The following is a 16776-nucleotide window of genomic DNA, read 5'->3' on the forward strand; positions in this document are numbered from 1 at the left end:
CTCACTCTACAACCCTAATTAATATTCTAGCCTTTTCATTTCCTCTTAGGAGAAAAGATGTTACTGTGGTTCCTCCATTTTATTGTCCCTCCTTCCCTCAATGTCATTTCGGTTAGTTTCATCAACTACTACTCTTCTGGGAATTCCACTTTCCTGCCAGTATAATTGTATAGGTAGTCCTGTCTGTTGGTGTTAACTCCAATTGCGTAAAGTGGTTGTTACTGCTACTGCTGGTGTAGTGGTGATGCTTTATGTGACTGCTGCAATTCTAGTTGGCCACATGGTCACCTTCTACCCCCTACCACTAGCCATCCTTTCCCAAGCCTGCGTTCCTATTTCTTCTACCTTTTCCCGTCCCTTAATGAGAAGGGAAGTGCTTGGACTGTCTTTGGAGTTGGGAGGAGTGAAGTCCTGGGTTCCATTTGAAGTGACTGAGGGTCACCCATCTACCTTCCCATAGTACCTCTGTCTCTTTGGGGAGGCAGCACCAGCAGCCCCTCTGAAATGCCAGCAGCCTGTTTTCAAGTATTAGTCAGTCATAGAAGCTATGGATGATATATTATGACTCTACTGTGTATTTTTATTGCATATATGTTACACTGTGGTTAAATCATATCCTAGGCAGGGAAAAAGTGTTTTAGGTCCAAGATAACTGATCCATTATTAAGCTTTCTTACCTTGATCCCTTCCAAAGTTAGGAATTTTGTATTTGGGTAGTGATATATTTTAAGTCAAATACTTACTGGTTGACAAGTGAAAGGTACACAAAGAAAAATAATTTTTTCTTAATTTTCAAAAGGACAAACTGAGGGGTACCTGGATGGTGCAGTTGGTTAAGCATCTGACTCTTGGTTTCTGCTCAGGTCATGATCTCAGGGTCGTGAGATTGAGCCCTCCGCCAGGCTCTGCACTCAGCAGGGAGTTTGCTTAGGACTCTCTCTCCCTCTCCCTTTGTCCCTCTCCCCACCATGCTCGCTTGCTCTCTCTCTCTAATAAATAAATCAATCTTAAAAAAAAAAAAAAAGGACAAACTGAGTCATCTTTACCACATTGGTTTTAGTCATTCATTCATTCATTCATTCATTCATTCATTGGCCTGTTTAATGTGGCTGCTCAAGGCCTGGGCAGAGTGGCGAGTGCCCTGGAATTGGGCAGGTAGGCAGGGTGGGTAGTTTGAAGGCCCACACCTGACTACAGGAGAGGATGCAGAGTGGTGCGGGTTGGCCCGGGCATGGGAAGGAGAGAGTACCAGAAGGGTGGCCCATGCAGGCAGACCCACCAGCGGGACCTGTAGGCCAGCCCTTGAAAAGATATCTAAGCCAGGTGCTGAGTGCTCAGGTCAGAGCCTAGCCCAGGGAGGCAGGGTTGGGGCTAGTTGGGGGCTCCAAGAGCCTAGGGACTGGCATCTCTAGGGGCCTTGTCGAACTGGAACTCAAAGCGTGACTGCCAGTTGAACTCAAGCAGCTCCTGGAGGCGGACGTGGAGGTGGTCATGGAGGTGGTCATTCTTCTTCAGGTGATCCAGACAGGAGTTGATCTGGCCCAACGTGGAGTTAATGGCAGCATATTCTGCCTCCCCAAAGCTGTCATCCTCGCCTTCTGCACCCACCTCCACCATCATGCCCAGGTTCCCTTGGGGCGCGACATTGCTGGCTCAGGGCACCTCAAGGGCCATGTAACAAGGGAACACAACAATAGTCGCACTGAGAGCTGGTGCCCCCACTTTGGTTTTAAAAAAACAGTATAAGCTTCCGAGAGTATAAATAAATGTGTACCTATATTTTCTCACTTTTGAAGTTATTAAGGCTTTTTCAACATTATCAAGAGAAGGTCTTTAAGTCAGTTCAAATCAAAATGTATTTTATTAATGATGGAATATGATTTATCCTTGATTACCAGCTATTTAAGTTTAGATTTGACTTTATAAGACAGTTACAAATTGTAGAGTTAATGTGTTTATTCATTAGTGAATAAAGTGCATATACAGAACCAAATGTATTCATTCCATAGATAGATAGTGAGCATCTATTACATGCTAGGCATCATTTTAGGCAGTGAGTGTGGGGAAAAGAAGGGAGAGGGGAGGTAGAAAGGGCAGTGGAAAACCCATTTGCTTAGAGACCGCAAAATATATGTGCATTTGCCCTCTGCCTTAGCAATGTAACTTCTAGAAATCTACTCAAAATTGTCTGGTGAAATAAGTAATTTATCATAATTTACAGGGCTGTTTGTAATAGCACTAGTAAATATGGCATATGGGAAGGCTAGAAACAACCCAAATGTCTGTTAATAAGTCGTAACATGCCACTCAATGGAGGCTGTCTGCTCAGCACACTCTCTGTAGCTGGGAAGCAAGTCTTGCCTTGAAGTGGGAACTGATCAGAGTATCTCCATATCCGTATCTGCCATGGGCAAGTTCAGGTTTTGTTCTAAGGACCCATTGAAGTGTTGTTAGCAGGAAGGGGTAAGAAAGGTCAGTGGTTGCTCTGGACACTGAATCCTAGAGGACCAAAGGGACCTATTAGGAGACTGTGATCTAGGCAAGAAATGCTTTTGGCAAGGGAGGTGAAGAGAACCACACGGCTCAAGATACACTTTGGAGGAAGAATTGGTAAGATTTAGTGCTAAGTGGAGGTAGGAGGGAAGGTGAGTATGGGAATAGTTTTACTAAATGTGTACAACTGTGTAAGGGAGGCTCCTTCAGCTGCTGCTGGCTGAAGTGGGCTCCTTCCCAGCATGAGGACATCCCAGTAGCCCCTCGCTCTCACCAGAACCTGCGTACTGGTGTGCATTTGGTATGTCAGGGAGGCTACTTTGAAAGTATGGTAGTTCACTTTCATGGCTGCCAACCAGTTAGCTGGATGCCCCTCTAGATACATGTGCACAGTGTGGCGTCACCTTGGAGCTTGTCTGTGTCTTAGCACATGAAGAAAGGGAACAGGATGAGGCCCAATTGAAGTAAAGCAAAGCAAAGCTGCCAGAAGTGCAGGCCACACCGGAGTCAGGCAGCACTGTACTGAGGCCTGTGGTATGCGGAGCTCTGTGTGGGGCTTGCTGAGAACTGTGCAGGGCAGTAATGAGTAGTGGAAAGAATGTGGTGGAAGCAGACGCTTCTGTCTCAAGTCTAGGCTTATTGTGTGACCCTGAGCTAGTCCTCTGAGCTTCCCTGGTCTTGGATGTATTTAATTTAAAATGTCCAGTAGACATCCAAGCGAAGACATCAGTTAGATAGTTGGATAGGATATCATTCTGGAGCTTGGAAGGCAAGCCTAAAAGCATAAATCTGAGCGTTTTCAGCATGTGTAGACAGTATTTAAACTCATAAGATTGGAAACGATTATTGAGGCAGAGAGTATAGAAAAAGGGGCAGGCCTCGAAGTGAATCCTGAAGCACTTCAGTATTTGGAGATTTGGCTGAGAAGAAGGAGCTAACAGTTTGATTTACAGACATCTCAAGTTCAGTGTGTCTAAAAGAGAATTCCTCTTCTTCCCTGTTTCCTCCCATGGTTAATGGCATTACTTGTCATCCGTCATCATCAGAGACTTGGGGATCGTCCTGGTCTGGTTCATCTCCACATCCTTGGTGACCCAAAACTTTTCTCATTTTGAATATAATAACAATTTGTCTTTTCCCCACCATCTCACTACCTGTCTCGGTTCCTGCCCTAATGACGTCTCACTTCTATTTCTGCAGTAGCATCCTATCTGATTTCTCTATTCCAGTCTCGCCTCCCTCCGATCTAATTTTTACAGTTGCTAGAGTCATTTTTTTTTTAAATGTGGTATAAACACATAAGTCTCCTGCTATGTTTGCCAGATTTTGCAAATAAAAATACAGGGCACCTAGTTAAATTTAAATTTCAAACCAACAATGAATAATTATAAGGGTAAGTATATACCATGCGATGTATAAGAACTATGTATACAAAATAATTATTTGTTTTTTATTTGAAATTCAAATTAACTGAGCATTCTCCTCTTTTATCTGGAAATCCTACTCTTGCTTCACAGTCAAAATATTTCACCATGGCTTTCGGATAAAAGCTAAATGTCCTAATATCGCATTGAAAGAGTCAGCATGTTCTCACCCCTGCATGCCATATGACCTGCTTCCACTGTTCAGAATTTGAGGTGCTGCTTTATTCTTCCGAACCTGTGAGCATGTACTCACCTCTTCCCAGCATGCCTCCTCTGTTCTCAGTTCTCTGGTTCATTCCTGTTGTTAAGACTCAGACCTCACCCCCTCTGGGAAGTCGTATCTCACCCCCTCCTTCCCAGTCTGTGGATAATAATAGGAACACCAGCTTTTCTTTTTCAGTCTCAAAACGTTCTTTGCTTAATATGATTGTGGAATTTATCATATTGTAATTTCATTAATTTTTTTAACCCATCTCTCTTCCTTAGATTGTGAGTTCCTTGAGTTTGGGCTAAAGATTGTGTCTTCTCACTCCATGTCCTTGGCACATAGTGAGCTCTCAATATCTAAATGAACCAATGAATGAGCGAATGAGAAAGTAAGAAAGAACCCGTAAGCATTAGCCACAAAACTGACCATTGGTGTTTACCCAGCTCTTCCCTACCTTGACTCCTAGGTGAGCCTCCTTTGTTTGTTTTCATCTTGGCCCCCAAGGAAGCTCCTTAAGACCCAAAGCCAGGTTTTGTTCTCTGTATCCCGAGGCTCTTGAATTGTAGGCATGCATATATATTATTCAATGAAAGAAAGAATGAAAAATGCATGAATGAATATCTTGCAGGGCTACAGGTTTATTGTCCCTTGCATCGAAGGAGAGTACCTGCATTAGGTCCTGGGGAAGGTAACCTGCATTCATTTCTATGACATGTTTGATTCTCCTCCCAGCTCCTTTCCTTCCCTCCCTCAATCTAGGAGAGAAGAACTGTATTCTCCCTACAGCAGCTGGCATATAACAGTTCAGTAAGTGTTAGCAGTCCTTCACAGATGGAGCCTCCTTTTTCCTCCAGGGCTCCAGCCTCTGCCCTTTCTTTCCCACTCTAGAAACCCAGGCCTGACAAGCCATGGGGACCTGATATCGTTCTCTCCCAGGGATAACGGGCTTCCCCACTTCTCACACAGGGGAGCAAGGTTTTCTTTGTCTCCCACCAGGGCAGTGCAATTAAATAGGAGTAAAGTTAAGTGAGTCTAATAATTTTTTTTATTAATGTTTAACTGCTATATTTCTTTTTCAATTAAGTAATTGTATCTTTAAGCTCAAAGGTCTTTTTTTCATATAGATGGAAGTTCATGTATTTTATTAAAAGAAATACCACCTGCAAAACTATTAATGACTTGAGCTCTGTGATTAGTTCCTTTTCGTAACATTTTGAGATGTAATAATTAATCTGGCTCAAGTTCAAAGACAGAAAACTCAATGCCAGAAATTCCTAGCCAGCAAGGAATGTAAACAAATCTTAACAATTGTCCCCTTAAATAACAAAAATCATTGAGATCAACTTCTTGCAATTAGAAATGTTTTTTAAAAATTCAGGAGAGAAGTTCAAGAAAGCATGTCAAAACAACAAAACTCAGTCTGCATTTTCATGAGTGTAATTGATCAAAGTCTGTTTGCAATAGATTTGAATGTGAATAAATTAAATGTGACATTGATTTGGCAGAGGCACACTAGTGATTGGCAAGAACACATAGCAAGAGCAGCTTCTGCTGCAGGAGAACTTGCTTGCTTGTTGTCTCATTCTAATAGATTTCTTAGCAACCTGGTGCTGTCATACTAACCTAAGCATTGTCATTTATTTACCCATTTGGTTTCTGATCCCATCCAGCCAAGATTCAGTTCATTTTTTATTACTAATCTGGCAGGCATTTGCTTGGGTCTGGTACAGAGTACCTTTTGGTGACCTATGTACCTCCCTGCTTTTTTTTTTTTTTCCTCTCTTTCATATATTGAAAAAAAGGTGATCTAATAAATTTTTATTTCATCCTGGCAGTTCAACTTGTAGAACTAGAAAATGTAGTTTAGATCAACAATTTGGCAATATTCTCAAGCTTAGGCATTGCTATCATATTTATTAGGCCTGAATTATTTCGTGGTATATTATAAAAATGACACTTGACTTGGAATATTTTGAAATAGTTGTACACCAAATTCCCATTATAATTATGTTGATTGTGGGGTGGGAGGAAGTGGCATATTCTAAAAGGCTACTTCCTGGATGAGACCACTGTATAGTAACCAAATGTGTATGGTTTGGGGACCTGAAACATACTTACTGCCAAATTTTCACTTAAAATGTATTTACTAAATCTTTTGTATTCTTCAAAATGTTTTTTCTTAAATTGACAAAAGGCAGGGTGCTTATACTTTAAAATTTTTAATATTCATTAAAATAAAAATTATTCATAGTATAAATTATGGAAAGAAATTAGTGGAGCTGTCAAAGTCTAATGTATTTATATTATATATAGCACATGTGTGGCAAGAGGTGAAAAAACATATGAATTGGGGAGATGTACTTATTAATTTAAATATTTTAGAAAGTTCATCTCTTTCCAAGACCAGAACTTTCATTGTATCTTTATCATATGTGCACTTTGAAAAACATATACCTAGATCCAGTAGTTATTAAAGTTATATTTACATGACACTTTTGCCACAAATATATTGCTAACTTATAATTCAAATTAAATTTCAAATTATAATTTCAAATTTCAAATTAAGATTTCAATTTCTTTTTTTTCATACGTAGTAGAACTTGATCATTATGAAATGACCATGGTTTTAATCCCACAGAAGACTTGAAATAAAAAATCTAGTGACATGGCCAATTTTATCATTACACATAAGTCTGACTCCTACGTCTTTGCTTGCTCTTGAATGTAATAAACTTTCTAACAATAAAGAACTGTTTAATTTACTTTAAACTGTATTTAGATTTTATCTTGAGACGTGTTTTGTACTTAAGTTTGAACGTAGTTATATATGGTATACTTGGAATTCACAAGTAGCTGAAACCAAATGGAGACCATTTATAAATACTAAACTCCAGAGAAGCATGGAGCCAGAACATCAAAGAAGCATTGGGTTATGATATGCATATGTGTATTGTGCCTACCTTTTTTCTTAGCTGGATTTATAGCACTTTTAAAACAAACATTATAATTCCCTAATAAAGGACTTACCGTTTGCTCTGTTCCATTTCCAGATCCATCTATATGAAAATTATCAAATGATTTTGAAATCTGTTGTTATGGAATTTTATATTTGACATGCTTATCACACCATCAGCATGGTATATATTTATAGAGAGAGTATTACTGAAACACTCCTTGATTGAAGAATTCTGAGTTGAAATAGGGTTAGGGGATTAGGATCTTGAATTATATCATGAAACAATTATTTGCTTTTATTTATACATATGGCACATACAAAGAAATTTAAAAATACTAGTGACATTTTATGTATCTTAAATTATTAATAATGGCTAATTTGTAATTTGTATTTGCCTTCCCTTGTTTACTAGATATATGAGTAAAAACAGATAATATTCTTAAGATGTTTAGATCTGTATCCAAATATTCAATTCCATTTAATAGTATAGACTCAGAATTGTCCATTCCCACACCTCTGGTCCAAGTGTGGCCCTAGGGATGCAGAATGATGTGGATACCTGAAAAACCTTGGGTAACCTTTTTGACTCACTTAGATATTTCTCAGCCCTTCTCTCCCCAGTACTTGAGTAATCTGAACTTTCTTGCAGCTCTCTTCATCAGTGAGCACTTGCAGTCAGCTCTCTCCCTTCTCTGAGATACTACAGTAGAGTTCCAAGGTTCAAGTTTGTGTTGCTTCAGTTTCCATAATTTCTCCCAAGGCATCATTACAGAGATGTCTAGTCCTATCCTGCCATTTGTTTTACCTCTTGTTTATAGTTCTAATATTCAGTTCTGTTACCTAACACCTCCCACAGGCATAACTATATATTAGAGCTGATTTCTACACAATCTTGAAAAATTCATGTGTACTGGAATTTGCATAGGGGACTGTATGATTGAAGTGGGATTATATCATGGCTAAGGTTTATGAATGAGCTGTAAGTCAGCATCAGTAGATTCTACTTTTAAGCTTTTAGTTTGTATCTTATTATTTTTTAAAAATTCAGTCTTTTTTCATTACCACACTTAGCAATTTGCAACACTGAGTACAGTACTACAGCTACCAAAAGGGCTCTTAGGCAGAGCTTAGGCAAGAAGTGGCACTGGAAGGGACTTGAGCTATACCTTTTGGGGCTGAGTTCTCATCATTGAATTAATGAATTGTACACAATAAATAACCATTAACTTGACTGTGCTAAAAACAGGGGTGAGCTTTTTAAAGACATCCAGAGCTTTCCCTTTAAAAAAAAAAAAGTCTTCAGTGTAATCCCTCACGAACAATGGTAATGTATAATATGACATGGAAAAATACATAAATTCAAACATTTAATACATCGTACTTTTTACAACTAAATTTGTCTCTTTTCCCAGTATCAAGGCTCCATAAAAAAGTCTAAACTAATTTGCTCCAACTGAACACCCTGCTGCCTGTCGAAATGAAGATTGTCACAGAATAATCATTCATTAACAGTATATTTAGGGAAAGTTCTGAAATAACAGATTTTGCTATAGCTCATGCTTTCTCTGTTTTGAGTATGGTTTCTTTCTCTTCTTCCTGGAACTTAGTTAAAAATGATATCCTTCAATACTTCACTCCTGGGGACTCTTAGATGTGACCTTCTCAGAATGGGGTTGACCTCATGCATGACTTTCTGACTGTCAGCTCCACTGGGGTCAGCCTCAGATGGAGAAGGGCCATTGTTGACATTACTGCTTCAAATCCCAGGCCAGGAAAGCCAGGACAATGGCGTAGGACATGGAAGGCTTGGTGGGCTGAGGTTCTTTGTTGGGTGGGAGGAGAGAGGGAGTGAGGCATCCTCTTCCTCCTGCCTAGTGCTATTAATTTGAGGTCTACATATGATCACAACAGTCCCATTGCCTTCAGGCTATACTTCTCATCAAAGATAACTGATATCTTTTCAAGCCTTAAGAAGGCCTTTTGGTGGGGGTGCAATCATGATAAGCCTCAAAATCCAAAGCAGTTTCCAAGGACAGTATGATGATACTCCTGATGTGCTCAAGGAATGTCCAGTGGGTGACTTAAAGTTCCAGGGCATCAAGCATGTAGCAGAGTGTCCACAAATCTAGCATTTTTCTGTGCAGTGAGGTCCTCCATTCTGGCCATTTCTGTCGCTGTTCATTCTGTTACGTAGATTCAAGTTTTCATCTTGTATCATTTTCCTTCAGCCTGAAGTACTTTCTTTAATGTTTCTTATGGTAGGGGTTTGTGATAAATTCAGGCTTTGTTTGCCTGAAAATGTTATTATGCCTTCATTTTTGAAGGATATTTTCACTTCATATAGGATTTTATATATTTTAATATATTTTATATATTAAGTTAGCTGTTTTTCTTATCTTTCAGCACATTAAAGCCAGTCCATTGTCTTATACCTTGCATTCTTTCTGATGAGAACTCAGTAATATTCATTTTTGTCTCTTCTGTAAATAAATCTTTTTTCTGTAGCTGATTTTAAGATGTTCTCTTTATCACTAGCCTTTAGCAATTTGATTTTATGTACTTTGGTTTTGTATTTCTCCTGCTTGGAGGATTTTTTTTTTTTTTTTTTGCTTTTGTTTTTGTTTTGTTTTTTTTTAGTTTCTTTCTTTCTTTCTTTCTTTCTTTTTTTAAGATTTTATTTATTTATTTGAGAGAGAGAGTGAGAGAGAGCTTGAGAGGGGAGAGGGCCAAAGGGAGAAGCAGACTCCTTGCTGAGCCAGGAGCCTGCTAATGGGACTTGATCCTGAACTGAAGGTAGTCGCTTAACCAACTGAGCCACCCAGGCGCCCCCGTTTTTTAGTTTCTTAGATATGTAAATTTATGTTTGTCTATTCCATATTAATGGAATATTTTTATCCATTATTTCCTCCCCTTCCTGTCTCCTCTCTGTGACTCCACTTACATGTTAGACTGCTTGATATTGTCCCACAGCTTACTGAGGCTCTAGAATAGCTTTTAAGCTTTTTTTTTTTCTCTCTTACATCAGTTTGGGTGGTTTCCATTGCCTTGTTTTCAGATTCATTGTTCTTTTCTTCTGCAGTGTCTAATTGCTGTTAGGCAAATCCATTATATTTTTCACTTCATATATTGTATTTTTCACCTCTATAAGTTCCATTTGGTTCTTTTTAGATTCTATTTTTCTCTTTATGTTCATTTTTCTTTTATGTCTTTGAACATATTTATAGTAGTTGTGATAAAGTCCTTGTGTTTATCACATTATTATGAAATAATTTCATCATTTCTATCATGTTTGGGTCTGTTTCTGTTGACTGGGTTTGGATCACACTTTCCCTCTTCACTTCTTGATTGGATGATGAACATTGAAATAGTATATTGCTTACAGTCTTGGTTTTGATGTCCTGCTTTTGAAAATGTTGAGTTTTGTTCAGAGGACATGAAATTACATGTTAATCAGTCCAAATTTTGGAGGCTTATTTTTAAGTTTTGTTAGGGTGGATCTAGCAGTGGTATCCAGGAGGAGTTTCTAGTCACATTTAGCTACTAAACACTTGAAATATGTCTAGTGCAGTGGAGGAACTGAAGTTTTAATTTATTGTAATTAATTTAAAACGTGTGGCTAGTGGCTACTGCATTGGACAATGCATGTCTAGAGTTACCTCTACTCTCATGCCAGTTTATCCTTACTCCTGAAGAGTGATCTTTCTCAAGTCTTTATACTGAATACACTGTGTTCAGTGAGGCATCTCTGGCTGATTAGAACTTGAATGTCTTGTATTCTCATGCATGCTCCAGCAGTTCAGTTTACAGCTGCTTAGCAGCTATTCCTGGCCCTGTAGCAACTCACCGTACCCTCATACAACTTAATACTCAGCTTAACACTCAAGTGGTCCCCTATGCAGATTTCTAGAACTTTCTTTCTGTGTATTCTGGTATTCTGCCCCACAAATTCTGGCTTCCTCGGCCTCTGTAACCAACGTCTCTATCTCTTTAGCACAACTTCTGCTTGGATTCACCCACCCTATGCAGCAGCCCATAATATGTCTCCAGGCAGAAAGCTGAAGCAATTCAGGGCTTATCTCATTTGTTTCCCTTCTCTCAGGAATCACGGTACTGCACTACCTGTTGTTTAATATCCGAAAAGTTTAGTACTTTTTATCCAGCTTTCTCACTGTTTTTGGCAGAAAGGCTAATGTGGTACCTGTTACTCCATCTTGTTCTCAAGCCAGTAGATTATGTTTTACTAACACCTCTGTCCGCAATCAAGTGGTGATGATTGCTGCCTTTGTCAAGGGCTGTGGCACATTTAAACATTGAAGATTTTTCAGTTCAACAAAATCACAAACTTTGTCTATTTATTCTTCCTAAGAATAGCCATTAATATGGGGATTCTGTTATTTACGTTTTCACAACAAATAGTGATTCAATGTTTGTCACAAAATTGTGAGTTGAAATTTTAATTACTTAAACAGTGTAAATATTGAAGAAAGTTTATTTCTACTCTGAAGTAAAAAAGAGGGATGGATATAAATTCGATATGTTTATTTTTTAATGAAATGGAATAAATAATCCACCTGTTTATCCACTATCTAAAGTCCACTATTTAAAGATTCACCTGTACCCTCTTCTATTGTCTTATCACGGCCCGGCAGCCAGTTCTTCCCCAGTCATTACAACAGCACATTGAAGAAGACAGCATTGTTAGCTCCATTTTACATGAGGAAACTGAGACACAGAGAGTGCAGCGACACTGACAGGGTACGGAGCTAGGGCGTGCCCAAACTGGGATTTGTATGCAGGTTGTCCTGCTTCAGAGCCCATGGTCTGAACCACAAACTTTCAGAAGACCTAACAATGTGAATGGTACACATATAAGTATTTGGGGTGTAAATATTTATACATACACAGTCACTTTATTCCCATTTTCAGATAAAGAAACTGAGACTGAAAAACACTTAGGTGACCTTCTGGTGTCGCAGCTAGTAAGAGGTAGTTTGGCATGGAAATTGTCTGTTTGAGTCAAAGACCTATGTAGATGGTCATCACAGTGCTATTTTTTTTTTAAATGAAAATGTGTAATATTGGAAATAACAGTAGTGGTATTCATTAAGTAAACTGTGGTACAATGCCAAGTCATGCATTGTTTTATGTTGAGGAATATTGTCAGGGAAAAAAAGCAGCATCTAAAAGGGTATTTGTTTTAAACATAAACATTTATATGAAGACCCACTTGCTTGCTCTTGGTTTATCTCCACGCGTTGACACAAACATACAGTTATTATTGATGAACATACTGAGACTTAGGGTGGTGGTGTTCAAAGGAAATGTAAGGAAAAACTCTTATTTTATGGTAATTCCTACTGTAAAATAGGCTTTGTTACAAAATGATTTAAGTCCACAGATTCCTATTTTTTCCCACCTAACTACTTTCATTTTATCTATTCCAAATATTTACAAAACTAGATTTCCTTTCATACATGATTTATGTTCTGTTTAATTTTCCTGGAGGCCGTTAGGAGGGGTCTGGTGACAATTAGTTTTTAAAAAAAAGACAAAAAGGAAATTCTTTTCTAGGAAAAATTATAATCTCCGTGTTTCTCAACTCTGAAATTTTTAATCTATTTTCATATGTTAAAATAATTAACATATTCACATTGGGTTTTTTATTTGCCTAAATGGCTATTGTAAGAAAGAAACTGATTTGGCAGAGTGATGGTGACTAAAGAGAAATTACGTGAAGACAGAACAAAAGAAGAAACAGCTCTCTGCCCTCAGTTGTCTTTGATGCAGAAGCTAGAGGTTTACACCAGCTGCAAGACTGCAACAGTAGAGCAGAGGTAAATAAAGCAGGCGTGGCAGCTTCAGGCCATGTGAGGTGACTGATCCTCTCACACCAAAACCAAACAGGCTGCAGACCCACCTCTCCGCAGTGGTTTGCCACCTGTGGTGGGTTACTAGCTGAAGTTCAGCCCTGTCCCATAGCTTTCATTCTGCTCAAGATCTTCCATGAAGACACAGCAGGTCATAGAAGGTATTGAAGAATATGGAGATATGAAAAAGTATTTTTTCCGAAGTCCACTATTTCCAGTATCATATTGACAGAGATTTCCTTTGTGATACATGGTCACTTCACCTGAGAATTCTACAGGGTGCATGAAAGCCTCACCACAATCACCTTCCTCACTCTTAAGAGCTGCCCCTAAAATCAGTTACTGTTATTAAATTATTCATGGGGAATTGGTGTGTTGTAGAAATTACATGAATATTTATAAATATTCTTTCCAAAACATGTTTGCTTTGAGGAAGTTTCATTAGATGGGCCCTTTGTGCCTAAAACTAATTCTATGATACTATACCCCCCAAAAAAACTATTTTAAGTAGAAACCATTATTTCAAATGTGATTTTAATTATCAGTGCTTACCTTCTTAAAGGACTATTATGACTTGAAATTCACTTTAGAAACAGAAAGGTGGCATCATACATTTAGATACCCAGATGTTGCTTTTAAGAATCATTTTTAAAATGTTTAAATTAAAACACGTAACTTGGAAGAACTTTTTGTCAGTGTTGTCAGATACTAGTTACATTAACATTCAATTTTTTTCATATTATAAATGATATGTATGTTAAGGAAAAATTTAAAAATACAGGTAAGCAAAAAGAACATTTAGAAATACTACCCATTCAAAAGTAATTGTTAAGACAAGAGTAAGAAAGAATCAATAAAGATAAAAGATATAATGACTATACTTCATCTGTTTTTAAGATGCACATCTTTTCAAATCTTAACATCTCTGAAATGAGGATATGTGGAGTTTGCCCTTTTTTAGTAGTACATTTAACAGTGATGCTTCATTTTTAAAAAATATTTGACAGAGAGAGAGTGGGAGAGAAAGAGAGCGTGCACACAAGCAGGGGGAGCGGGAGAGGGAGAAGCAGGCTCCCTGCAGGGCAGGAAGGCCAATGCAATGCAGGCTTAATCCCAGGACCCTGAGATCATGACCTGAGCTGAAGGCAGACACTTAGCCGACTAAGCCACTCAGGTGCCCCTACAGTGATGCTTCTTAAATCTTAAATTCGATGTTTCCATTGTATTCAACGAAATACAGTAATTTGGGCTATAGATCCTTAGGGGTAGAATAGCAATTTTGAGGGACAGAACTATACTGCACAAATAGCTTGTACTGATTTAAGAAGCATTTCCAACAGCAGAGTGCCTCTCTGCCACTGGTGCTAGGGCATGCTGAACTGATTCCATCCCTGTCCTCCTCACCGCCACACCCACCACTCCAGAGGAGAAAGGGGCACAGATGGGATCTGGCGCTATAGGGGGTGGTAGCAGCATCCATGCTTTAATTCTCACAGAACATTAGACTGGTAGGAGCAGCTTTCTGAGGCCATCTCCCCTTCACTTCATCTCCAGTACAATCACTGATGATTAGCTTTGAACCAGAAAATAGCTGCGAATCTTAGGAAATCTTTTATAGAGTGACTTATGCTCTTGTGTAGTATTTGATGTCAAGTAGTTTGTTTTACTTCTTGGGTAATTGTAAATATTTTTATTTTGTGGTCCTTCACGTCTTATTACAGTATACGACAGCAGAGCTATTTAATTCAAATAACAATGGTATATTATCAGATAGCTTTTTTTTTTAAAGATTTTATTTATTTGAGAGAGTGAGCATAAGCAGGGAGGAGGGGCAGAGGGAGAAGGAGAAGCAGGCTCTCCCCTGAGCAGAGAGCCCAATGCGGGGTTCAGTCCCAGGACCCAGAGATCATGACCTAAGCTGAAGGCACATGCTTAACTGATTGAACCACCCAGGCATCCCACAGGACAGGTTTAAAAAAGCTATCTGAGGGGAGCCTGGGTGGCTTGGTCGGTTAAACATCTGCCTTCGGCTCAGGTCATGATCCCAGGGGCCTGGGATCAAGCCCCACCTCCAGTTCCCTGCTCAGTGGGAAACCTTGCTTCTCCCTCTCCCTCTGCCACTCCCGCTACTTGTGCTCTCTCCCTCTCTCTGTCAAATAAATAAAGAGGCACCCCGGTGGCTCAGTCGTTAAGGTCTGCCTTGGGCTCAGGGCGTGATCCCAGCGTTCTGGGATAGAGCCCCACATTGGGCTCCTCCCCTGAGAGCCTGCTTCTTCCTCTCGCACTCCCCCTGCTTGTGTTCCCTCTCTTGCTGGCTGTCTCTCTTTCTGTCAAATAAATAAAATCTTAAAAAATAAATAAATAAATAAGATATTAATAAAAAATTTAAAAACTTGGCCTGTGCATTCTATATATTATTTAAATGCATAGCAAGTATCAGGTGTATGTATTTATTAGCTATTTTACTTTCATGAAATGTATAGTTTGGGTTTTCTTCTAACTAGAAATTTAATAATTTCTTCCATTTATATATACATGCAGGAAATACTAAAGAATGAAAAAAATAGAGAAGAAATTAAAATTAAAAATCAAGATCTTTATGAAAAAGAAAAACTCCTCAGCAAAGGGAGCAATGAAGAACTCTTGGCTTCACCAGTTCAAACTCAGGTCAAAGGGCATGCCTCTGCTCCATACTTTGGAAAGGAAGAACCCACCGTGGCTCCCACCAGCACTGGTAAAACCTTTCAGCCAGGATCCTGGATGCCACAAGGCGGCAAGAACCCCAACCAATGAATGCACTGTGGTAGTATTTCATTTGTACGTAACTTTTTTAACAATAAAAGAAGTAAAAAATTACTTTGTTATTTTCTGACTGTACAGTAAGTTCTCTGTTCCATTAAGCTTAAGAATTCCTTTTTAGGGGGCGCCTGGGTGGCACAGCGGTTAAGCGTCTGCCTTCGGCTCAGGGCGTGATCCCGGCGTTATGGGATCGAGCCCCACGTCAGGCTCTTCTGCTGGGAGCCTGCTTCTTCCTCTCCCGCTCCCCCTGCTTGTGTTCCCTCTCTCGCTGGCTATCTCTGTCTCTGTCGAATAAATAAATAAAATCTTAAAAAAAAAAAAAAAAAAAGAATTCCTTTTTAGTATGATAAGAAATTTGAGGCTATGAACTATAGAAACCTTTTTTTTTTTTTTTTTTTTTTTAAGATTTTTAAGTAATCTAGGGGTGCCTGGGTGGCTTAGTTGGTTAAGCATCTGCCTTTGGCTCAGGTCATGATTTCAGAGTCCCAGAATTGAGCCCCATGTCGGGCCTCTGCTAGGCGGGGAGTCAGCTTCTCCCTTTCCCTCTGCCCCTCCTTCTGCTCCTTCTCTTTTGCTCGCTCACTCTCTCTCAAATAAGTAAATAAAATCTTAAATTAAAAAAAATTAAGTAATCTCTACACCCAACGTGGGGCTCAAATTTACAACCCCAAGATCAAGAGTTGCATGCTCTACCAACTGAGCCAGCCAGGCACCCCAAAATCCAACTTCTTTTAGGTTTAACTCCTTCATTTGCTTTAGTCATCATTCTGTTTATAACTTTGCTTAGGCGTTCCCTCTTAGGATTGCTCCTTTGTGAAGTACCCCGTAGCTGTAAATGCTTAGTACATTTGGATCCTTATGATCATTTAGGAACCCCAGTGTGTATCATGATAGAAGGTAAGGGTAATTAGTGAGCTCTCCTAAAGTACTCAATAAAAAAAGAAAAAATGAGAAGACTACTATTTCTGGAGAGGCAGTCTGTAAGAGTCTAAAGGATTAATCAAAAACATGAACTTGGATAAAACATGT

General features: G+C 39.0%; 2 protein-coding genes across 2 annotated transcripts in view; one reads left to right on the top strand and one right to left on the bottom strand.

The window, feature by feature from the left end:
• Window positions 1–16028, top strand: part of NDUFAF2 (NADH:ubiquinone oxidoreductase complex assembly factor 2) — a 148009-nt gene extending 131981 nt beyond the window's left edge. Inside the window, exon 4 of the mRNA XM_026498925.4 lies at window positions 15490–16028. Within this exon, the coding sequence (XP_026354710.1) occupies window positions 15490–15741 (252 nt within the window). The 3' untranslated portion in view covers window positions 15742–16028. The remainder of the gene's footprint in view (window positions 1–15489) is intronic.
• LOC113254956 (bublin coiled-coil protein-like) lies at window positions 986–7181 on the bottom strand. The gene is made up of 2 exons (XM_048221102.2): window positions 7153–7181; window positions 986–1648 (listed from the first exon to the last, which is right to left on the bottom strand). The coding sequence occupies exons 1-2, from the start codon at window positions 7179–7181 to the stop codon at window positions 1393–1395; spliced, it is 285 nt and encodes a 94-aa protein (XP_048077059.1). The 3' UTR covers window positions 986–1392.
• Window positions 16029–16776: the final 748 nt, after the last annotated feature.

The sequence above is a fragment of the Ursus arctos genome, unplaced genomic scaffold (genome assembly GCF_023065955.2).
Source record: "Ursus arctos isolate Adak ecotype North America unplaced genomic scaffold, UrsArc2.0 scaffold_5, whole genome shotgun sequence".
Lineage (NCBI taxonomy): Eukaryota > Metazoa > Chordata > Mammalia > Carnivora > Ursidae > Ursus > Ursus arctos.

Bases quoted from the DNA above. Each gene is read 5' to 3' on its own strand.
- LOC113254956 (XM_048221102.2), bottom strand. From the start codon at position 7,181: ATGGATCTGGAAATGGAACAGAGCAAACG. The intron at 1,649-7,152 runs GTAAGTCCTTTA...GCCCTGAGCCAG, and splicing joins GAAATGGAACAGAGCAAACG to CAATGTCGCGCCCCAAGGGA.